The 24,720-nt window shown below is 37.5% G+C and overlaps 2 protein-coding genes and 2 long non-coding RNA genes across 21 annotated transcripts in view; 3 read left to right on the top strand and 1 right to left on the bottom strand.

Annotated features, from left to right (window-relative positions):
* LOC149661388 (uncharacterized) overlaps positions 1-24,720 on the bottom strand; it is a 286,806-nt gene that overhangs the window by 54,587 nt on the left and 207,499 nt on the right. The window lies entirely within an intron of this gene.
* Positions 41-1,870, top strand: LOC149661395 (uncharacterized). 4 transcript variants are annotated; one of them, XM_089842901.1, is made up of 7 exons: positions 41-55; positions 137-352; positions 508-629; positions 686-890; positions 976-1,157; positions 1,223-1,445; positions 1,715-1,870. In XM_089842901.1, the coding sequence occupies exons 2-7, from the start codon at positions 148-150 to the stop codon at positions 1,813-1,815; spliced, it is 1,038 nt and encodes a 345-aa protein (XP_089699027.1). In that variant the 5' UTR covers positions 41-55; positions 137-147; the 3' UTR covers positions 1,816-1,870. The 4 variants fall into 4 exon arrangements, 3 of the variants coding, with proteins under 3 accessions (XP_089699027.1, XP_089699028.1, XP_089699026.1); XM_089842902.1 differs by lacking the exon at positions 41-55 and having other exon boundaries at positions 104-352; positions 1,223-1,262; positions 1,344-1,445; XR_016368866.1 differs by lacking the exon at positions 41-55 and having other exon boundaries at positions 114-352; positions 1,223-1,645.
* Positions 3,096-3,594, top strand: LOC149661394 (uncharacterized). The gene is made up of 3 exons (XR_016369102.1): positions 3,096-3,255; positions 3,324-3,392; positions 3,503-3,594. It is a non-coding gene; the product is annotated as an uncharacterized LOC149661394 (long non-coding RNA).
* Positions 13,413-24,336, top strand: LOC149661393 (uncharacterized). Of its 5 annotated transcripts, none has more exons than XR_016368863.1 (4): positions 13,415-13,887; positions 13,948-22,187; positions 22,252-22,401; positions 22,479-24,336. XR_016368863.1 is itself a non-coding variant. In XM_089842895.1 (2 exons), exons 1-2 carry the CDS (start codon positions 14,935-14,937, stop codon positions 21,164-21,166), a joined length of 6,135 nt encoding a protein of 2,044 aa, XP_089699021.1. In that variant the 5' UTR covers positions 13,413-14,934; the 3' UTR covers positions 21,167-21,315. The 5 variants fall into 5 exon arrangements, 1 of the variants encoding a protein (XP_089699021.1); XR_016368862.1 differs by having other exon boundaries at positions 13,415-14,700; positions 14,764-22,187; XR_016368864.1 differs by having other exon boundaries at positions 13,415-21,870; positions 21,947-22,187.

Below are 24,720 nucleotides of genomic sequence, written 5' to 3'. Positions count from 1 at the left end.
TCCGACGCATATTGAACTTTAGAATTTATGCTATTTCGAAGCAAAATTTATTTAGGTAAGTTACGTACAAATGTTCACTAATTATTTATTAGAAATTCAAATTGCCTACGTTTGCACTTATGATTTTGTCTTTTAGATTAACACACAATGGCCAAGGCTAAAACTGTTTACTTTGTTGTAAAATGGAAAGACGATGATATGTGGGATGTTTTAAATGTAGAAGATATGTTAAAACATAATCGCATAATGAAAAGAAATGTCTTGGAAAACCCTGATAAATTTATTGGGCAGGAGTTGGATATTAATTGGAGTGATGGAAAACCTTTAGCTACGGGACTTTTGCTAGCCCATGGTAGGCCATTGGATTTTTAATGATAAATAAATCAGTTTCTTTACTGTTATCAAAACCCGGAAATTTTGTAAACAAATATCCTTATCGAGTATCGCCCTTTAATCCTAGAAGTCTAAAAATGAACCCTCATCAGGTCTTTAATTCTTTTTAATTAGGTAAGTTTTCCGATATGGAAGCTAAAAGGACTGAAATTGCTAACAGCAATTTGAGGAGGCTTAGTGATGACCGACCATCAATTAGTATTTCGACTGAAACAGCTGGCATTAGCAAGAATGAGGTAACAAATTTGGCCTGAATTTTAAGCATAAAACTAACAATTATTCTTGATTATAGAGGAAGAGAGTTAAAGAAGATCAACAAACATTATTGATGCAACAAGTATTGAACACTAGCTCCTCAGAGTTAAATTCTGACTCTTTAACTAAACCATTAAGCCCAATGCCTTGCAAATGTAATAAATATCAAACTTTGAAAAAAAAATACAAATTGTTGAAAAGGGAAAATTCAAGTAATTTGGAAAAAGTTGAAAGAATGAAAGGTTTGAATAATTACTATCGATCATTTAAAGAGTTCTTTTAATTTTTGGCTTATTAACTTATAAATATATCATTTATTTTATGTAGAGGGGAAAACACTGCTCTCCGAATTAAGAACATTAGTCGAATCTGCCAGGGAAATTATCTCAAGTAACGAGAATACTTTTCAATCATCAGTTACGGCTGGCAATGTATCTGCTTTGGATGATACCATCTCCACAAGTTCATCTCCTACATCTCGACCAAAAAATTCAGATGATGCTCAAAATGTAAGAAATCTTTAGCGTCTGATTGATATTATGATAGATGTCAACAAAAAAAAATATTGTTTCAGGTTATGGTTTCAATTGGAAACCTTGTAAACGTTAGTAAAGGTATATTATCCATGATGTTAAGAACTTCTACTGGGCCAACAGTTCTAGCCAGATCCCTCCTTATGCACTTATTTACAACAGAGGACTTGATAGGGAAGTCACTAACTGGGCGGCAAAGTAACGCCCATAAAGGGAAAGCACCAAAGCCAGGTCTGGATAAAATCAAATTAGAAGCAATTATTGGTAAGTTTAAAGGCTGTTGGTTCTAATCTAAAATTAATGAAAATACAAAAATTTGTATATAACTTTAAAACTTTGAACGGAATCTCGAGAGCAATGGCCATATGGTATATATGTGTTAATCTCCTGATTCTCTTCCTCTGTTGTGATTATTTCAGTCTGTAGTTTTTATTTACAATTAGCCTGATCTCACTCTCTTTGTGGTGACTATTTCCGTCTAAAGTTTTTTATTTACATTGAGCCTGATCAGGATCACCCTAAATATTTTTTAGGATATACAATGAAAAGATATCCCACTGCGACGAAAAGAGAAATTATGGATTCATTGTCAAACAAAGTAAAGGAGATAAATACTAAATATATGGTTACTTGAAGATAAAATGTAGTTTTATTTCAAAATAAACGGGTACCTAGCATTTTTAAACATGTGATGGTTTTTTATATTAATTTAAAGATAAATGAAAATTTATTTCAAATTCAGGAAACTTTTTAAACACAACCTAGAAACGTTTTAAAATAAACCCAGAAACTTCTTAAAATAAACCTACAAACCTTTTAAACACAACCTAGAAACTTTTTAAACACAACCTAGAAACTTTTTAAACACAACCTAGAAACTTTTTAAACACAACCTAGAAACTTTTTAAACAAAACCTAGAAACTTTTTAAACAAAACCTAGAAACTTTTTAAACAAAACCTAGAAACTTTTTAAACAAAACCTAGAAACTTTTTAAACAAAACCTAGAAACTTTTTAAACAAAACCTAGAAACTTTTTAAACAAAACCTAGAAACTTTTTAAACAAAACCTAGAATCCAATCTATAGAATCTAAAGGAATTTCTAAAAATAATCTAAAATAATTCTTTATAAAAATGACCCATTTGCTAAAGACATTCTATTGATGTGTTCGATAAAAATTCTAAAAAATACGCTATAGATATTTTATATAGCTACTCTAAATAAATGTCTATAGAATGTTTTTGTAAGGGATCGTAACTTCCTTCTGTACCTCAGAGTTAGAAGCGGCGAGGAAGCAGTGGTAAAATAAAGTAGACAAATAGCAAGAACTTACAAGGAGTAAAAAAAGAAGCACACACACAAACTGCGATTCATATAATTTTACGACTAGTTTCACGGCGTTTTTATAGCAGGCATTACAGAAAAGCCGAGCTATACAACTATAGTATAACGCGTTGTCTACCGCTACAACCATTAAGGAAGTAAGAAGAACAAAAAACATAAGAAATATGAGGGGAAGAGGATCAAAACGGAAGAAGAAAACCGCCTAACCAAAGGTGTAGAGATACGGAACGAGAAAGAATGCGTTCCAACGGCGCGCTCAGGGTTAGGGGTTAACATGACTTAGTTCAAGGAAAACGTCTTGAAAATAAAAGAAAACTCAAAGGGTTTTCAGGCTTAGCCATAAATGAAAATCTAAGAGACATTTCTCCTTAATTTAACTATTTTTTTTTTTTTCAAACTGAAAACACAAGTCTGCAGTATGTCATATATGCTGCGTCGAAACAGAGGTCGTCCGCACACTGGTATGCAAAGCGTGCTTTGAATGAAACATGTCGCTTTGCTGAGAGTATTTCGGTTTTTGAAACATGCTTGATTAAACTTGAATTTCTAAGGCCTTCTATTATCCGAAGTTAATTCTGAACAAAAGAATACTTCGCGTCAAGGCTTAGAAGATTTAGAAGCAATTAAACGAATCCTAATCGATTTTTTACGGGACCCAAGTGACGCGATTTTATCGAAAAATACGACGAACAAACCATAATCTAGGGTTTTTCCCGAGGAAAGTCCGAGGTCAGTCTTATTTTTTCCTTCTCAGATTTTTTTTAAGTAAAAGACCAAAAGAAAACAATCTTTGGTAGCTTAAAGTCGGATAAAAACTATATAGTGGTGTAGAGGAAGATGGTGGGAGATTTTACGAGCAATGCCAGGTAAAGCTGTCCACCTTAAGTCTTAAGGCTTTCTTTCTATAAGAGACAGGAAGATGTTCGGGCTACCGTTTCGACCAATTCGTACAGTAAATCAGTTCGTATCGTTGCAGTTAAGGTTTGCCCCAAACGACAAAGCGAACAGATATAATAAAAAAAATAAGAAGAAATGCCAGGACGGAAGGATAAGGCAAGGACCATCTACGTATACCGAGGTTAGAACCGACACATACCAATTTATGAAATTATTAATCACATAATTTATTTAAGGAATATCTCTTGATACAATTGCCATAATGTATTAGAAACATTTAATGTTGCAAAATTACCCATCAGCACCAAGAGTTCTTTTGTCGCTTCGATTCCAGTCGCGCGTATTTATATTGAAGGTCCATGGTTAAGACCAGAGACGAGGGACCAAAGAAAGAAAGAGAAATCTGTGAGAAGCGAAATATAGAGCAGAGATCGTAGCGAGAAAACACTATTTTTTCGGTCTCTTACACGGAACTTTACGATCCCTTTGGGACAAATAACTCAGTTATTTGAGCGCAGTGGCCGCGCAAGGCTATAAATTGGCTTGCATTGTTTTTTTCCTTTGGTGTACCTATGACCCCCTCTCCGTTTCCTATGGGTTGCTTTTATTCCCTCGATCGAAGCACCTACACATTCTTGGGTGTGGGATGGGTTGGCTTCACTGGTCCGCCTTTTTGGACGGCTTCTAAATATTCGATACGCAGAGAAAGAGTGGCGCAAAAGGTCGTCGTCACCGAACTTTGGAAATGTTTTTATATCCTCATAGGAATCCGTTTATACAACACTAACTCCTTCATAAAAATAACACGGGTAAAATAAAGGAAAACTAGGAAATAGCCTAAAACGAAAAATAATCCAGCATTTATTTAGGGGAAGCTCAGACCCTTGCCTAATACTGGTCAATTATGAATTTGCCATTTATCATACCTTTGAAAGTTAGTGTAGTCTATTATTCCTAGAGTTTTGCCATCCCAAATACTTCTTTGAGCAATAATTCAAATTAAATTATTCATCCTAACAAATATCACAAAGTAGTTTTGCGATGGTTGTACAACTTGAACTCGAAAACACTAGTTCATAGAATTACTACAACTAAATGAATTTTGAAAACTGTAAAGTGAATGTACTTTCAAAGGTGAACTAAGGAGTAAAACATTCAAGCAACATATTTTGTCCCTTACGCCATTTGACTAGAGGGTCCTTAAATGCACCAACTGATTTAGTTGGGAATGCAAATCACTCTTATTCGAAACTGCTGGTGGCGTTACCACGAAAAGGGTATCTAACTCAAAAAGAACAAGCGAAAGAGAGATCGCTTGAGTAATTACACCAAATCTGTTACAAACGGCCAAAATTAGGGTTCTTTCTTTTTTTTACCTTCAAAGGCGAAACCTCGCTTTGCGGTTGGCACGTCGGCCGGTGGTTTTTGATATTTTCAAAGAACTAAAAGAGTAAGTGAGAGTGAGAGAAAAAAAGAGGGAGAGCTTTCTCTCTTTGGATGGAAAGTATCCTCGTTGTAAAAAAAGCGAATGTTTCGCTCCAATGGGAAGACCTCCTTAAGGGAGTAAGAGGTTGGGAGGTGGAACAAAAAAAAAACGAAAAGTCTGGCGAAGAAAAGTAAAATTATCGCGCTGGGATTTCCGTAAGAAAAAGAATTTTTCCTAGCTTCTTATCAGAGAGCGCATCCAATTAATTCTATAAATTCCTACCGCGCTCGGAAACTGTCCAAGAAAAATTAAAAGACAAAGTATAAGATAAGGTATTGCTTGTCAAACTAGTTAGGTTTCTTTGTTTGATAGCTGAATGGTTTTACTTCGCAATTATAGACATCTAAACCTTATTCACAAAGGGTTAGGTCTTAGACTCTATATAAAGAAGTCCGCGAACTGCTCTTGGTTTAGCTTTTGGGTGGTTTCTAGCGGTCTTTTGCAGAAAACCAAGAACTTGGTCGTGGAAAGGAAAAAGCCATACCTAGCTCTAACCCAAGTTCTCTTTAGCTCCAGCCAGGCGTGTAATGAGACGAAGGTAGTCCGCCTAGTCTTTCTTCGAGGTCCAGTGGCTTTTAAAGAACACCGTCTAGAAACCCTTCTCTTAGACTCATAGATACCAGAAACAAGGCACTCACCAGAGATGACACTACCGTTCTCCTTTTAACCCAAGATTTGTTTATATTTCTCATAACCATGACAGTTAAGGATCTTAAGGATCCACCAGTCCACGAACCCAACAAACTCGCAAACTTATCGCGTTCGTGCCCGCTGGTTATGTCCTGTCTTGTCCGATTCACCCATTCTCTTCATTCAAGCCAGGGCTACTTCAAACGGCCTCCACTTTGCCCTCGAGATGAATAATCCCCTTTAATTTACGTGGAAATACCGTATAAAAAACTAACTAGTCTTCACTTCTAATATTAAAGATCTTAAGCCTAAAATACTCACCACCACAGGAAAGGTTTCACGTTAAATATACCTCAGGGTTTTCCAAATAATTTAGAACTAACTTGAACTTGTGGAAGAAGAACTTTCAAAGTAGTCCGAGGGCAACTAAAGTTTCAACTCTGCTCACGTGCAATACCACAATTGTACACTACTTTCTTTCCGGTGAGTACTAACATTCCGTAATCATACGCCATAGCTTACCCTATTTTATCAAATGGGCTTGCAATAAACTATAGCTGAAAAGTGTTTTCATTTAGACCCACTCAAGTTCGATAATTGAAGATATCACCCTTTTCAGGAGAAACTAATTGAGTAAATTCATAATGAATTAACTTTAAAATCCCATTAATACCATGTTATTGTTGCTAACTGCAATAACCAACGCACTCTTTTTCAGGCCTAATTGTCGATTCAATCAAAAAGGGAGAAATATAGAGTGCAACACGAGAACACTTGTCGCTACTACGATAACCGTTAGAGTCTATATTCATGAGAGAATGTAGACGAAAACGCCAGTGCTACCTCCACCTCAAACGATGGTAGAGAATCCACTAATTTAATGGACAAATTAAGAGTGGGTGGGATGGATAGCTCAGGCTTCGCAGCTGAACTCTTCAATTCTTTTATTCGTTAGTGAGGCAGTGAGCGAGGGTTGCAGCGGTTCAATTAGCGAGGATAGTCGGCGAGTTTAAGTACTCTCAAAGGTGTGGGGGGTAATTGTTCCTTTTTCGCGACATCAGAGGCAGGTTGGTGATGTGGTCGTGCTTAATGTCACCCCTTACAGTTGCGAGTACGGGGGAAAAAGAGAAAGAGAGAATCGTAAGTGGTTGATGGAAACAGGGGAGGAAATGAGAATGGACCTGTAACCGAATGACCATTTTCTATCTCTCTCTCTCTCCCCCCTCGCAACGCCATCCAAAAAAGAATTTACTCGTTCGTCGAAGAGGGAGAGAAAAAATTCGCAGAGTGAAAGCCTACTGATGAGTTTTTTGTTTATTGATTGATGAATTGGCATTAGGAGAGGAGGTTAGAAGAGAAAAACGACCCGGAGAGCCTAAGAGCTTTTTCCTCTAGTATAATGACAACAGAATTTTCCCCTCCTCTTTCCGAAGCGATCACAGGTAAAATACTCTGGGTATATTAGTGAATGACAGAGGCCTGGAAAAAAAAGAAAACAAACAGGACACGAATGGGAAATGTTGGAAGCTTTATGGAAGTCGTTTCGAGGAATGATTCTAACCTAAATTTCCGTAATCAACTCCTTGTCTCACCGACTAACTCTCTCCCTTTCTGGGCCACTTGTAAAATGGCGTAACGAATCTGCGAGGATAGCAGTTGAGTTAAAATAGAAAGAAGTAATTAAGGATGAAGAGAAGTACTTGGGCTGAAATGGACACGAGGGCCTTTCTAAGAGATTATTCATAAGCGAAACGGGAGCTCTAGGATTAGAGGAGAAAATGACCACTCTATTTCCGTACACGGAGAGCAATCGTCAAGGTCGATTTAGGAAAAGGGATCCGCGCGTATGCAACGAACCGAGTCCCATCTAGAATATCTTCCTAGCTAACCCGGTGCGGATTGCCAGGCACTCAGCATTAGAAGCTTAAGGGAACGTAGAGAGATTTAAGGACAGGCTCGTCCTCGATTACGTATCCGGATATTATACGGGACGAAAGAGATATAGGAAGAAGATGCTAAGATGGAAGCCGAAATAGTATATAGCCTTGGAAGAATCAGGATGGATTAGAACCTTAATATATTACTTAATCCTTCTTTTGACTCAAGCGGTTGGATCACAGAAAGAGTAAATTGATAAAAATAAAATGGTTCAACCAAAAGTCAAACCGTCTGAAAGGTGTACGATAAACATTACTACCTCCATCCGCGTTTCGATGCCACGATGATTCTTCCAAGATAAAAACCTTGGGCAAAAAGAGATTGAATTATACCGCAACGATACGTCTCAAGGAAAAAGTAAGAAAGCTGCTGTTTCTCATTTTGGGAGAAAAACAGCTGCGTAGGTGTTTAAGTGGGTTATTTGACTTACACCCTACACTACAAGCCTGGTATTGCACCATTCCAAGCTTTTAGGGACTTGTTCCATATAAAGAAATAGTATTCAGTCGAAAAGGCCTATTTGGAACAACATACGCGATACAACTGGGTCAAAGTAATGACGATTCATCAATACGAAATAGATATCTTTCACCCAAAACCGAACGATTGTTTTATGTGGATGGTATAATATCGCATTAATAGAAAGGGAAAAATCTCCAGTGGGGATAAGGATTCCTTAATCTGGTTTATATTGCCCGCGAACGCCACTACGAAAACAGAGGAAGAATTTCGTTACCCGGGAAGCAATATATATACACCTATATAGGTTTCTGTTCGGTCTGGTCAATCTTTTTGATGTTAGGGCTAGCCAGACTTTCACTTAACAGTCCGGCATGCCATTGTGACCCCTGTCTACTTCCTAAAACAATAACAGCGTTGTTATTAAGAAAATGGACGTTCACACCAGATGATCCCTTTATCATTAATTGATTGATTCAATGCAATAATTAAATAGGAACCTCGTGCATGGATATTTTACACAAAACGATCGTATACAATTATGGCGTTCTTCAATAGACTATTTTTCATCTAACCTTGTTGTGTTTTTCTTTCCGTATATAAAAACATTGGCCAACTTTTAGACAATGCGTGCTGAGAGTCGTTTGTCAACTTGACCGACGAGAATATAATAAAAATGGTAACGTTTGCCACATTTTTCGCTAAAAATATTTTCCCGTTATTCTACGCACGACAAAAAAAATTACAAAGACCTACCAGAAGTACATTCACTCGAAATAAAGAATGCTCAGATCACTGACATGGGTGAAAAAGTATTTGGACCGCAGATAAAAGAAGTCCCTAATGACTAGAAGTAAATTCAACGGAGTTAATTTTTTTTCCCGATAGTTAGACATAAAAAGATTATTATAATAAGTATTTGTCTTCACTAAGAGAAAGAAATATATTTACAATTGTATAAATATTTCTGATATCTAATGATACAAAGCTTAGAAATTGTGGGAGGAAAACGCACCAGAAAAGAGTTTAAGAAAAGGAAGTCACGACGAAAGTTTGGGAAAACGTAAGCGGAAAGAGCGTCGTTAACGGTGTGTAAACAAACAGAAAAAAGCTAAGCCACTAAGCGCTAAGCCTACAGTCTCTTCCTATAAAAGCGAATTTCTTCTCCCGGACTGTTTGGAACGTCGTTAGACCAAGTATACCATTTTACAGGGCGTGAATTGACCAGAATCCTAAGATGAGCGTGCGAGCTACAAGCCAGAACTACTTTGAGTGGTTAGCTGCCTTCCGTTTAGTCTAATCCACACTTGGTAAAATGTTCCGTGAATTCGCGGATACCCAAAGAATAGAGAACTGAGTTTTGCAAATACATATTTCACACGCTAAGTTTCTGGGGTGTCTTTCGTTAAGTTATTCTCCGCGTACAAACTTCCGCGAGGTGGGCCAAGGTTCTAGAAGGCAATAAAACCGCATTTCGGATGATTTGTCGCTTTCGGTGCGCCCATCGTTCGTTGTTAAAGAAAAATTTTGGCGCGAAGATTCAGCGAAGGCTACACGTTAGGCTGCGGGCTACACTACACGTAGCGAGTACTCCCGTGCAAGGACTGGGGCCCATTTGTCACTAGAACGCGGGCCCTCGCCCCGTTTTCTGTTTTCTTTCTGGTAGCTCTCTTCAAACTATTTTTCTCCTACTTTTCTTTTGAGGGTTTAAGAATATTTTTATATTCAGTATCATCATCCCTTTAAATTTAGCACAGTTCCATTTATTTCTTGTAATACCAGGGTAATGTCATGCTAAAACATTGATGCTTGGTTATGGACCCAACAGGTCATGCACGTAGTGACAAAAGTACGTTAACATAAATTAACATAACTCAGTTTGAGCTTGTTATTATTTTATTCTAAAACAAGCCTGCCTTGGTTATTTATACTTGCAGCATAATTTGTAATTTCTATCAAGGTTCTATCTTATGAGTTCTATTCTTTTTACCTCTCCGAGTGACGATGACGTCACGGAGAGGTATTACACCGGCCGTGTCTGTCTATGTGTCTGTGTGTCTGTCTGTCTGTCAGACCCCACGTGACCGCGTTCGCAGTTTACAAATCGGTGCAAACAAATACCCGATTTCCGGAACGCGTTCGCGGTTCACGGAAATTTGGCCATTCATCTACCAACACCAGTCTTTACTAACTGGCTTCTAAGCACCACAATCTGCTAGTCTTTGTCCATCCCACATGGACACTAGCCTGTACTTGCTGGCTCGGAAGCACCACCATCTTCTGTTCTTCGTCAATCCCACATTGACACCAGCCTGTACTTGCTGGCTCGTAAGCACCACCATCTTCTGTTCTTCGTCAATCCCACATTGACACCAGCTTCTATGCACCACCATCTTCAGGTCTTTGTCCATTCCGGCTTCTTCTCCATCGTTATCGTTCGGTTTTAAGATATACGCGGCGATCGGCTAGGGTTACGAGAAACGTCTAGCCTCCCAATGGTAGGGCTTCCACCAAAGGTTCACGCGAATGCGTTTTTATCTATTATTATAATGGAAACGAATTGTATATATACCCCTAAATTTGAAGAAAGCGGGCAAGAGGGGTACCCTTCACTTTAAACGTCAATATTAGCAAAGTTTCGAAAGATAATAGGAACAACTTTATTTTAAACGATTTAACTATTTTTAAAGTTATTTTCTGGCGATTAAAATAATTAATATCATTTATATTTAATTAATTATTTAAGATAAACTTATTTCTATGTAATGACACAAGTGAGAGTTTATATAGAACGAGTAATGAAAATTGCATCCGAATCGAAACACTACACGCATATCAAAGTTAATATAAAGCGAGTAGGATGATAAGATCTCTTACAAAACGATAACATTTCCTTTTCGCAGAATATTAAATGGAAATATTTTAAATATTTTTCGGCATTACTATTCTTTAAGTAGTTGTGTAGCTATAAAGCTCTGTTTCATCTTAATATTCCAAGAACATCTTTTGATGTTAACATTTCAAATTTGGTGTTTACTTTTTAATTCAGCTTTACTACATTTATATATAGTGTAAACGCATTTTTTATAGACATTAGATAATATGGATGTTAATTCTTCATCTATCCACAAACGATTGGGTCTGTGAAATAAGATATCCTAGATTTAAACTAGAAATGACCTTGTTTCGCCTCCTCTTATAGGAGGTGTTAACGGTTCAGAGTGAGCCGAAAGTTAAATACACCCTTCAGTGATACATTTTAGGTCCTCATTAGAATTATTGAGGATACAAAGGAAATTGTTAAACGCTTAAGCCTTTGCTAAAGAGCTTGGCAATATTTCGCCAATTTGAACTATGTACTTTCGGTTTTTCTCATTGGCTGGTGGACCTGTGTTTAGAAAGTAAATTCGTCTCGGCTCGGAGAGGTTCATTTTGGTTCCCCAACTTGTTATTGTTACATCACTGCCATTCGTTATTAATTTAAAAATTTATTTGCCGAAGTGTTAGAACAAAATAAATCCCTAAGGCATGAACCTTACGATTAATAATTATTATAATTATTTTTTAAAGTCTGCCACATTTCTACCTACTTCGACTCTACGCGAGAAATCTGAAACGTGCTAAAATGAGGAAAATCTTCTATCCACTCTCATTTAATGCCCCAAACGGCACACGTCCAGAAAGAAGACAAATAGTAAGATACAGTTTTCCCTCTAAAACCCCAGGTTTTATATTCTGGATAAAGAATAGGTAGTTAGCTACTACAAAGATGGTACGGTCGCTACACGCGATATCTTTTTTCGAGATTGCAAACATTTCACATTTAAATAATAGATCTGGATGACTCCTTCCCAACCCAACCCAACCCCAGAAACAAAGAACAATGCGAAGGTACGCGATATTTTCACAGAGTAAATGTACCAAATCTTACAAACACATAGCTCTAAGAGATAAAACTTCACCGGCACGGAGGCTTGACTACCGGGAAACACTTGTTATATTAAAACAACCAAGCCTTAGCCACCAGTCATCATTTTTAAAATTTCATATACATATCCCTGAAACTTATTTTTAATACATTTTTCCATTAGGAAAACGTAATATTGTTCAGAGAAAAATGTTTCCTTAAAATATTAACTGGATGAACTAAAGTTTGTTATAGGTCGAAAGAATAGTACGTGGCCAGAGAAATCTCGAGTCCCCACGCGACATTGTTTCCCCAACTAGAATCGCTTAATCTAAGTCCTTACAAGCTGTTACCCTTTGGACCCAACTTACGGGAAAGCCGCCTTTAGTTCTATTTTTTCGTTGCTTTCACTCTAAATGGATTGATATTGGAATGAATGATAGAAAACAAAGGCAACGTCTGGTTTCGCATCAGAGACAAAAGTAACTCTTGCTTTTGTTAATGTTTTTAGTAAAACGTCTCACGTGTTGCTGAATTACATTTAATGTTTAACAGCTCTGTATATCTAATTTTTTATATATATCTTATTATTTTCAGTTTCATCTGGAAATCAATTTCAAAAATATGTTTATAACAATAAAAGTTGTCTTAACTTCATCATGTTCTACCCCTCTGAGCTCCCGTACACATACAATGTGTCGCCTATCATAAACCAAGCATGAAATGGTTTGTCCAATTATATGTCTATTATGTCCTATACTGTTTAAACAAATTAATTATAAATTAAACTTACATTTTTACCTCTCCGAGTGACGTATGTCACGGAGAGGTATTACACCGGCCGTGTCTGTGTGTCTGTCTGTCTGTGTGTCTGTCTGTCTGTCTGTCAGACCCCACGTGACCGCGTTCGCAGTTTGCGTATTGGAGCAAACAAATACCCGATTTCCGGAACGCGTTCGCGGTTCACGGAAATTTGGCCATTCATCTACCAACACAAGTCTTTACTAACTGGCTTCTAAGGACCACAATCTGCTAGTCTTTGTCCATCCCACATGGACACTAGTCTGTACTTGCTAGCTTCTAAGCACCACCATCTTCTGTTCTTCGTCAATTTCACCTTGACACCAGCTTCTATGCACCACCATCTTCTGTTCTTCTTCAATTCCACATTGACACCAGGTTCTATGCACCACCATCTTCTGTTCTTCGTCAATTCCACATTGACACCAGCTTCAATGCACCACCATCTTCAGGTCTTTTGTCCATTCCACATGGACGCCTGTCAGTACATTCTGGCTTCTTCTCCTCCGTCATCGTTTGGTTCCAAGATATACGCGGCGATCGGCTAGGGTTACGAGAAACGTCTAGCCTCCCAATGGCAGGGCTTCCACCATCGGTTCACGCAAATGCGTTTTTATCTATTATTTGGTTTTAAGATATACGCGGCGATCGGCTAGGGTTACGAGAAACGTCTAGCCTCCCAATGGCAGGGCTTCCACCAAAGGTTCACGCGAATGCGTTTTTATCTATTATTATAATGGAAACGAAACGTATATATACCCCAAAATTTGAAAAAAGCGGGCAAGAGGGGTACCCTTCACTTTAAACGTCAATATTAGCAAAGTTTCGAAAGATAATAGGAACAACTTTATTTTAAACGATTTAACTATTTTTAAAGTTATTTACTGGCGATTAAAATAATTAAAAATAATTATATTTATTTAAATATTAAAGATAAACCCAAGTACCGAAGTCGTTAAATCATTGCCTCCTATATCTATCAAGGCCCGTGCATTGCGTTATATTTCGTACATTGTCTCTTATATCTTTTTAGGCCCGTGCATTGCGTTATATTTCCTACATTGCCTCCTGTATCCATAATAATTTATTTTCTTTGTTATATGAAATGAAAATATGGATAATATTTTCGGCAATTCGATTTGAATGGCTCTTTCTGATGTATCATTCTCTCAGCACTGTTCATAATGGACAGGAACGTAGAGATTCGAGACACTTGGAATTACGATAGTGTTTCAAATCCTCTGTAATGAGGGCTTAACGACTTGGAGTGACTGGAAAGATAGATACACATCCTTTTTTTTAGTTGCACCATGCGTACCACAATGTTGCCAGGCGTTTATTGAAGGATGCTTGGGTACTTGGTACAGACTGTTACGTCTACCAAGTTTCCTAGCATCCAAGAATATATAGGATTCATAGAAGCCAGTGTTATGGGCATGTCATGGGTCAAGTCGTTAAATATATCGACGCAGTTAAATAGCTGATGTCATTATTTTATCCACTTTCTCATTGCGTTTCGAGTGGAAGTTCAACTTTGGCACGGACGACAGATGGCGCTCTTAACCTTCTACCCCCAAAAATCGCTGTTGTCTGCTCGTTTTCCCCTTCCGCGTTTTTTCGTTATAAACTTATGATTTAACGAACTGTTAAGATAAAATTTCATATTTCCTAAGACAGATAAGCTTCTACTCCTTTCATCTTACTCCCAGTTAGATTTAACCTTGTTAAAATATAATCAGATGAATTTGAGTTACAATGTCGTAAAATCCTGTGCCTACAGTTACCTAGGAGTGATAGAGACATTTTTACCGATGTCTAGAGATGTTAAGCTTAAGCGAAATTGTTTTACGTTTGAATAAAAATACCGCTTCCAGTAGTGGGTTTATAGTACTCCTTGTTTGTGTAAGATTAGTGTAGCTGTAGAGCGTTGTTGCTGTTTAGTTCATACGCCCCCTAGGCCTATTTGTGAAAGACCTTTTTTACGCACTTTTATCATTCTTTATTTGAAAAAAGTGTTGGCAATGTATATTTTTTAAATATGACGGAATTGCTGTTGGTATGATAGCGCCCAATTTGCGAAAAAAACCTTTTTTTAAACAGTTGATTCATTCTTTGATAGAATTTCGAAGGCAGAAGTTAAGTGTTAGATTTGCTCGATTAATTTTGTTCGGCAAATAATATAATTAAGCCTTACGTATTACTGAAGGAGATTGATTTTGCCAACCTGTGTGAGTATTTAAGGAGATTGATTTTGCCAACGTTTGTGAGTATTTAACTGATTAATAAGTAAATGGAGGAAGATAATAATTTAAGTAAAGAGGAAATCAGAAAACGAAAGGCAAGGGAAAGAATGAGGGCAAAAAGGTCAGATCCTGAATTTAGGAAACGAGAAAATGAAAGGAGAAGAGTGTTAGCAGCTGAAAAAAAGGCTGTTTCGGGAACAGGTTCTAGCACACCCAATGTTGGTCCTACCGCGAGGCCAGTTGGCCATGATTCTGCGAAAGATGACGCATTAAATAAAAGCTCTATTGAAAGTACCGTAAGCGTAGGCATATCTATTAATGAGGAACCCAATAATGTACAAAATGATAATGCTAATATTAGTGAAATAATCGAAGGCTATGAACAAGTACCTTGTACGTCCCATGGTAATGTCTATCCCTTAGAAAGATTAAGAATCTTGAGACAAAATGAAGAATGCAGTAAGAGGGAGTCGCTAGGTAAGGGGAAAAAGCGAGAGAATGAGTCAAATTGTGAAATTGAAAATCAGGGTGGAATATTTACCAAGAAATTAAAAAGGGTTGATGAATGGTATAAAGCAAGCGAACGTGTAAGAAATCAGATAAGTAAGGCTACTGAACGCCAAGATCCAAATTATAGGGAAAGAGAACGTGTCAGAAACCAATTGTATAAGTCGGCTAAACGCCAAGATACCGAGTTTAGAGATGTTGAACGTGATAGAAACCAGGCTTGTAAGGCTGCTAAACGCCAAGATCCCGAGTATAGAGATGTTGAACGTGCTAGAAATCAGACGGGTAAGGCGGCTAAACGCCAAGATCCCGAGTATAGAGATGTTGAACGTGATAGAAACCAGGCTTGTAAGGCTGCTAAACGCCAAGATCCCGAGTTTAGAGATGTTGAACGTGCTAGAAACCAGACAGGTATGGCGGCTAAACGCCAAGATCCCGAGTATAGAGATGTTGAACGTGATAGAAACCAGGCTTGTAAGGCTGCTAAACGCCAAGATCCCGAGTTTAGAGATGTTGAACGTGCTAGAAACCAGACGGGTAAGGCGGCTAAACGCCAAGATCCCGAGTATAGAGATGTTGAACGTGATAGAAACCAGGCTTGTAAGGCTGCTAAACGCCAAGATCCCGAGTTTAGAGATGTTGAACGTGCTAGAAACCAGACAGGTATGGCGGCTAAACGCCAAGATCCCGAGTATAGAGATGTTGAACGTGCTAGACAAAGATCTTCAGCCGCAGATAGGCGAGCAAACCCCTCGCTTATAGAGCAGACCTATTTTGATAGCATAAAAGATGGCCCAACGTGGCCGTGTGAAGGATGTTCAAATCTTTTTTTTAAGTCATCTGGCACCATTGTAAAGTCCATAGATTTCTTGTCAGTCCCTGGTATTGAACAAAGAGAGTTGAATGATGAAATATTTTTGTGTAGTACTTGTAATAAAAGCGTTAAGAGAAAGCAAATTCCAAAATTTTCAAGGGAAAATGGATTTGTGTTTCCTGAAATACCTGCGCAATTAAGTAACATAAGTAATTTAGAAGAAAGAATGATATCACCACGAATACCATTCATGCAAATACGAAGGTTAGGGTGTGACCAACAACGTGGTATTAAAGGAAATGTGGTTAACGTCCCTATAAATGTAGAGTCCACCGCCTCGGTTTTACCCAGGTTACCTCGAGACACGGATACTATTCAAATTGAGTTTATGAGAAGAATGCAGTATAACACACCCTATTTGTACGAAACTGTGAGACCCAAAGTCATTTTAGAGGCCCTTAACGTTCTGGTAAAAACGCCTTTGTATGTTAAACATGGAATTACCGTTAAGAGTGACATATTAGACCCCATTCCTGAAGAACTTGAATTTATTGTTGACGAAAATGACCGTCAGGTAAATCAAGTTGATGTATCAGGAGATAATCCAGTAGCGAAAATAAACGCAGAGAATGATAGCGATGATATGTGGAATGAACCCAACGAAAGTAGTTCGTTAACAGTTGGGAATCAAGACACATTATTAGTTTCTTTAAGTAATTTCTTGCCAAGTAATACCATGCATGTTAAGTTTGCTCCCGGTGAAGGTCAAACCCCAATGTCTTTACTCTTTGACGAGGATGCGGAAGAATTGTCATTCCCGAGCATTTACGTAGGTCAAAAAATGAATCTTAAGGTTAAGGGAAGTTTTGGTGATATTTTTAAATGGGAGCTTCGTAATATTGATAGGCGCTGTGCTAAAAATCCTTCGAAATTGTTTTACTCTTTTGTCAAATTAGAAACCTTGAAAGTTAGTCAATCTATACAGGTTTGCATGAGGAAAACTAAAAGAACAAATGGGTCGAATTATACTGCTGGACTTTTAGCTTCTGCAGGTTCTCTTGATGCTTTAATTAAGCAGGATGATGGTTTTAGGGTTTTAGAAAGACTACAGAGCTCGCCTTCTTATTGGCAACACAGACAAAAGGAATTGATGGGTATGATTAGACAGCTTGGTACGGCTACCTTTTTCATAACGTTTTCGGCTGCCGAAAGTAAATGGCCTGAGCTACTGAATATTTTGAGACTAACCTCTGGGCAGGAGAGTTTACCTAACGATGATATTAATAATTTAAGTTTTTCGGAAAGGGCAAAACTGATTCAGGATGATCCTGTTACTTGCGCTAGATATTTTGACCACCGTTTTCGGGCTTTGCTTAAGGCTTTACAGAAATTAGGTCCTCTTGGCGTTATAGAAGACTATTATTTTAGAGTTGAAATACAGCAAAGAGGTTCGCCCCACCAACATGGTTTGATTTGGATAAAAGATGCTCCAAAACTTAAAAATGATCTCTCAAATGTTAAGGAAGTAGAGGAATTTATTGATAATGTTATTTCTTGTGCTGCTGAGCACAATGACGAACATTTAGATTTGTTAACACGATTACAAATTCACAAACACACAACGACTTGTAGAAAGAAGGTCGATAATAATTCCGTTTGTCGTTTTGGAATCCCGTTTCCACCTATGCCCAGAACCATAATTTACGACCCTAGTTTAAGAGAGCCTGGTAGCGTACAGGAAGAACTCAGATCTAAGGAAAGGTCAAAGAAATTGTATGAGATGTTGCAATCGAAAGAAAAAGAGTTTTGGGTAGATAGTTTTGAGGAGTTGCTAGCTAAGTTGCGTATAACTGAAGACGAGTATATTTCTGCCGTTACTTATGACCTCAAAAGGAAAACAGTTTTGTTGAAAAGACACCCCAAAGATACTAGAGTTAATCCTTACAATCCGTGCGCTTTGCGTCTTTGGCAGGCGAATATGGACATTCAATTCGTTCTTGATGCTTACGCACTGGTTATGTATATTGTATCATATATAGGAAAGTCTCAAAGAGGGATGTCTTTGCTTCTGCGCGAAGCTTCTAAACAGGCAAAAAATGATAAATGTTCAGTAAAACAGAAGTTGAAACTAATTGCTAATCAGTTCTTGAATGCCCACGAGGTAAGCGCTCAGGAAGCGGCTTACTGTGGTTTACAAATTCCTGTGTCCAGGTGCAGTCGCGCCTGTGTTTTTATAAACACCAATGCCCCTGAAAATCGTGTACACATTCTTAAGAGTCAATCTGAACTTGAAGAACTACCAGCAGACAGTAATGACGTTTTTGCCTCTGGGATGCTAGAACATTATGTTCAAAGGCCAGAGGAACTAGAGGCAATAACGTTAGCTCAATTTGGTGCCTGGTACGAATATTCCAAAGCCCGTAGAGTGACTAAAGCCGCCCACGATCATGTTGATGAGGGAGAGAGCAATGAAGTTGAAACTTGTGGTAAATGGCTGAAACTTAAAGATGAATCAGGGTTTATTAGGAAACGTGGCCGTGCTAAAATTATTAGGTACAGAAGATTCAATTTAGAAAAAGATCCCGATAACTTTTATCGTGAACAATTAATGTTGTTTAAGCCTTGGCGCGATGAAAGTAATGATATTTTGACAAAGGATATGAAATCAGAATATGAGCTTTGTCGCGAAACTATTAATGAAGTTAGGAAAGAATTTCACAATGAAATTGACGAAGAAGCCGTAGAACAGGCTGTAGCAGATTTTGAAAATGGAGAAATTCAAGTGGATGTTACTAATATCCAGCCTGAATTAGAACATAGAAATGAAGTTGATAGATCTTTAGCTATGGATGATTCCGATTTTTTAATTAATACGGTTCAAGAACCTGTAGGAAATATTAATAGAGATATTATTGATGGCAATGCCGAAAATACTGTTGCTCCGTCAATTACCTTAATTAATGACTCTGAGTACAACGCCCTTCTTAGAAAATTGAATTCCAAACAAAGAGAGATATATTACCATGTTTTGTATCATGTAAAAAGCAAAGAAACTCCGTTGCGTCTCTTTGTTACAGGGGGCGCTGGTGTGGGGAAAAGTCTTTTGATTAGTGCTATATTTGAATCTGTGTCAAGGTTTTACAACAAACAACCTGGGAGTAATCCATCGGAAGCGAAAGTAATCCGTTGCGCACCTACTGGCAAGGCTGCCTTTAACATAGGTGGGGCAACTTTGCACAGTACTTTTAGTTTACCCGTTAGCCAATTTGGTGGAAATATATCGAGATTGGAAAGTGAAACACTTCATAAATGCAGGTTACTCTATGGTCAAGTAAAACTAGTAATAATTGACGAAATTTCAATGGTTGGAGCGAAGGTGTTTAATCGGGTAAACGCTAGGTTACAAGAGATTATGGGTTGTCCTGATTATTTTGGTGGTGTGTCTGTCGTTCTAGTTGGAGACTTTAACCAATTGAGACCAGTTTGCGATTATTTCGCATTTCAAGGTCAAAGTGAGAAAGATAATCCTTACGCGTCGTTAATTGGTAACCCAATATGGGAGCAATTTGAATTTGCCGAACTTGAGGAAATTATGAGACAGAGGGATGATAAAATATTTGCTGAAGCTTTAAATAGAATGGCTGTGGGAAGTATGACTCAAAATGATATTGATTTCTTTAGTAGTCTGGAGGTAACGCCTGAGCGTGTACCCCCAAAAGAAGCGATACATCTTTTCGCCACTAACGCGGAAGTAAACCAATTTAATCAAAATAAGCTTTTAAACATGAATACGGAAAAGGCTGTTTCGGTTTCAGTAGATGTTGTCAATGGTGATCTTAGTAGTGAAGTTAAAAATAACATACTTTCCCAAGTTGAAAAGTTAGCAACGTCTGATACGTATGGTCTGCCCAAACAATTGACTCTTGCGTGTGGCGCGAGATATATGATGACCAACAATGTTGACACCTCTGACGGACTAACTAATGGCGCGACAGGTTGGTTAAGAAAGATAGAGTACGGCACAAATAGGGTCGGGGATAAAATCCCGTTCAGGGTATGGATGGAGTTTGACGATCCCAAAGTTGGGAAAATGTTGAGGCAAAAATGTCATGGTTTATATTTGAATAGTGATATTAACGCTTCGTGGACGCCTGTTGAAAAGGTCATAAAGTCGTTTAATAGAAAATGGAGACAAAATAATGCCTCAGTTTCTAGGAAACAATTGCCTTTGGTTGTTTCTGAGGCCATTACGATACATAAAAGTCAGGGTGATACTTACTCCTCGGTAGTGGTTCATTGTAAGGCTACAAAAAAAATTGAAAGAGCGCATTTATATGTGGCTTGTAGTAGAGCGAAAACCGCTTCCGGTTTATATATTGATGGAAAATTTAAAGTTCCTAATTCACCCAAAAACAACCTAGTAGAATTGGAACTTAAGAGGTTGCGAGACACAAAAAGCATCGAACTACCTTTCTTGCATGATCCCCTTTACATTTATGTACATAACGCGCAGTCTTTAAATGCTCATTTAGAAGATGTTTTAGCAGACAATGTAATAATGAAAAGTCAAATGTTATGTTTTGTTGAAACGTGGAAAAAAGAGACGGACGATTTTAGAGTGCCATCTTTTAAGGAAGTAGGTGGTATTTACTTGCCAAGTACGGCACGCAGAGTTGCTTTTGGTTCGTCCATATATTTAAGAGACACGCCTAAAAACGAAGTTAAAGAGATAGATACTAGAGTTTTACGAAGCGACATTCCTGTTAGAAATTCTCACGTGGAACGTTGCTGGTTAGATGTTTACATAGAAGGAGAACTTATATCTGTGGTATTGTTGTACAAATCTCCCTTAGGAAGTTTGAGAACTGTGTTTGAGGACTTTAACCCTTTGTTTGACATGAAATATGATTCGTCTATTCCAACAGTTGTGGTTGGAGATTTCAATATTAACTTTTTAAAGAGCCAAACGGCACTGAGAATGTTCTTTGATTCACATGGAATATCTCTTTTGCCGGGTCTAGAACAAAAGTATTCGACTGACTATCATTGTCAATTAGATTTGGCGTTTGGTAACAAACTTTTTCGAGACCGATACGATGCATGTTATAGAGAGTCTTATTATTCTTACCACAAGGGTATTTGCATTTTTAAAAGAACATAGTTTGAAATGGAAAAATTTATTTAAAGCAAGGTGGAGCTCCAGTGCGCCCCTTATTGACGACCTTTCTATTGTACATTGGGTTTAACTTGTTAGGATAATTTTCAGATCCTCCCTAATGCATTAAGTTTCATTGTTACCTACCTACGGCAAGGTAAAATTATTATGTTTATACAAGGTTAGGCATCATGGTAGGGGCGCCAATGGAGCCGCATGTTGCTTTAAGGGTCTAAACTACGAGAAATAGGCTTGGGATCCTTGGCTAAGAAACCCACATATGGCTTGGGATCCTGTACTAAGAAACCTAAAATTAGGCTTGGGATCCTGTACTAAGAAACCTAAAATTAGGCTTGGGATCCTGTACTAAGAAACCTAAAATTAGGCTTGGGATCCTGTACTAAGAGACCCACTTAAGGCTTGGGATCCTTGACTAAGAGACCCACACAAGGCTTGGGATCCTTGACTAAAGAACCCACATCTGACTTCAAGATTTGAAAAAAAAGGGTAAGTATCATTATTGGAATTGACGGTCATATAAGTTTGGTATTAATCCATTTAAAAATATGGTATATTTTATGAGTAACCTGGAGGATTGGCGTAGTTCATGAGTAGCCTAGAGGATTTGCGTAGTTCATGAATAACCTAGAGGTTATGCGTAGTTCATGAATACCCTAGAGGTTATGCGTAGTTCATGAATACCCTAGAGGTTATGCGTAGTTCATGAATACCCTATAGGATATGCGTAGTTCATGAATACCCTACAGCATTGGTTTAGTTCATGGGTAACCATGGAGGACAAGGCCAACGAAATTGTAAACAAGGTATGTAATAGTGATAATTAGTTAATGGGGATAATCGTTGAGGTGATTTATTGTGGTTCTTCAGAAAATACGTCGGGAAATATATCTCAAGGCTTATCCTTAGGCTTAATAAAGGTGAAATACAACTCTCAAAACGTTAAAATGGTTGCGTCAGATGACTGAGATCTGGAGCGGCAACTGTGGGTTCATGTAAAGGCGAACCACTGAACAAAGTGTAAGTGTTGCACCAAGTTTCATAGGTTTGGTGAAGAATGGAGCAATTTTGTATAGCGTACTTTAAAAATGTTTTAGGTATGGCGAAGCGGAAATGGCTGAATAATCGGCGACAATTCAATAGTCCTAGTCGAAAATCCCCTTTTTTCGGCAAAACGCGGCCGAGGTGATTTTGAAAATGTTCCTGGCTGCGTTTTCTGCCGTTGGTAACACTGCAGCGTCCTCAAAAGTTGGCCAACGCTCAAAGCGGAAGTTGGACTTCGCCGCAATTGATCGACTAGAACTATAGTTCTAGCACGTTCAATGTTATGGGAGCAGCAAGTAGAGCAATACAAGGGCGGGCTGCATAGCGGTCTAGCAGTGGAAATACAGAAAGGAGAAAAACTTAACGCCAAGAGGCAGAGTTTTCCTATTTTGTGGAACTGGAGTCGTCTTGGTCTTTGTTATCTGAAACGTACAGCACCAATACACCTATGTAATAGTTTCGAAAAAACGAAACTTTATGAACTACGCCTCATCTACTAGGTTATTGCTTTCTTTCGGACGCTATCCACCAAACATTCATCCTTAAACAGTCTGAAGAAGTTTTTAATATTAATAGTCCTAATTTGATTGTGGTTTTTTCCCAAATGGGTTTTCCCAGAGCCTTTTTTCCCACATGCGCTGTGGGTTTTTATGGTTCGAATTAGCTTGTATTATGACATGAATATTTGACATCCATTGCATCGTTTGTTAATGCTATTAATCAATTTATTCGTGGATAGCTCAGACGTCAGAGTGGAAAATCAATAATTTAAAAATAAGTGTTTTAATATTAATAATTCAACTGTGATTATGGTTTTTTCCCAAATGGGTTTTCCCAGAACCTTTTTTCCCATATGCGCTCTGGGTTTTTATGGTTCGAATTAGCTTGTATTATGACATGAATATTTGACATCCATTGCATCGTTTGTTAATGCTATTTATCAATTTATTCGTGGATAGCTCAGACGTCAGAGTGGAAAATCAATAATTTAAAAATAAGTGTTTCAATATTAATAATTCAACTGTGATTATGGTTTTTTCCCAAATGGGTTTTCCCGGAACCTTTTTTCCCCATATGCGCTCTGGGGTTTTATGGTTCGAATTAGCTTGTATTATGACATGAATATTTGACATCCATTGCATCGTTTGTTAATGCTATTAATCAATTTATTCGTGGATAGCTCAGACGTCAGAGTGGAAAATCAATAATTTAAAAATAAGTGTTTTAATATTAATAATTCAACTGTGATTATGGTTTTTTCCCAAATGGGTTTTCCCAGAACCTTTTTTCCCATATGCGCTCTGGGTTTTTATGGTTCGAATTAGCTTGTATTATGACATGAATATTTGACATCCATTGCATCGTTTGTTAATGCTATTAATCAATTTATTCGTGGATAGCTCAGACGTCAGAGTGGAAAATCAATAATTTAAAAATAAGTGTTTCAATATTAATAATTCAACTGTGATTATGGTTTTTTCCCAAATGGGTTTTCCCAGAACCTTTTTTCCCATATGCGCTGTGGGTTTTTATGGTTCGAATTTGCTTAATGTTAAATTATACTGAAGGTTCCAATATATAATGTTAAATAACTATTCATTGTTTTATATAGATAGAAACGTTGAAGTATTATAAATACTGTTCTGTTAATGGTTTTTCAAGAACCTTTTGTTCCCATATGTATTGTGGGTTTTATGGTTTTAATTAGGTTATATTTAACTTTTACTGTACAGTTTAATGTATTATGTTATTTATTTCTTTGTATATATTGAAGTATTGTTGAAGTGTTATAAATACTGTCTTCTGAGCCTAATGTAATATTATAAATACTGTCTTCTGAGCCTAATGTACTTTCAGAATGTTATGGTCTTGAATTAAATGAAAAGTAAATAAAGTGAACGTTAAAATATATGACATCGTCCCTATATTATGTAAGATGAACCTCGTTCGGCCGTCGAAGGTAATTTAAGACAAGTAATGATGATAATATACAAGTATGAAGTCGATAAGTTTTATAATATAGGGGTAATTAAGTGACTATTTTAAAATTCAATTCCTGCACTTGCAAAGAATTAAAAAAAGCGATAGATGCATATATTTAGGTTGTTTAAGGGGTAGTGATAGTCATCTCCACTCGGAGAGGTAATATTTTGGCTTTCCCAACTTGTTATAAGTGACTTCATTATTTCATTGCGGCTTTTAAATAACTATAATTATTTCACTAACGACCGTAAACTAAAATGATTGTATACATGCATTTTAAATCTGCAGTAGGCCAGAAAATAAACTACGGTT

This window comes from Phalangium opilio, unplaced genomic scaffold, assembly GCF_054372755.1.
Source record: "Phalangium opilio isolate 3A_F unplaced genomic scaffold, DU_Popi_V2 ptg000070l_1, whole genome shotgun sequence".
In the NCBI taxonomy this organism is placed as follows: domain Eukaryota; kingdom Metazoa; phylum Arthropoda; class Arachnida; order Opiliones; family Phalangiidae; genus Phalangium; species Phalangium opilio.
This window is presented reverse-complemented; position numbering and strand designations above follow the sequence as displayed.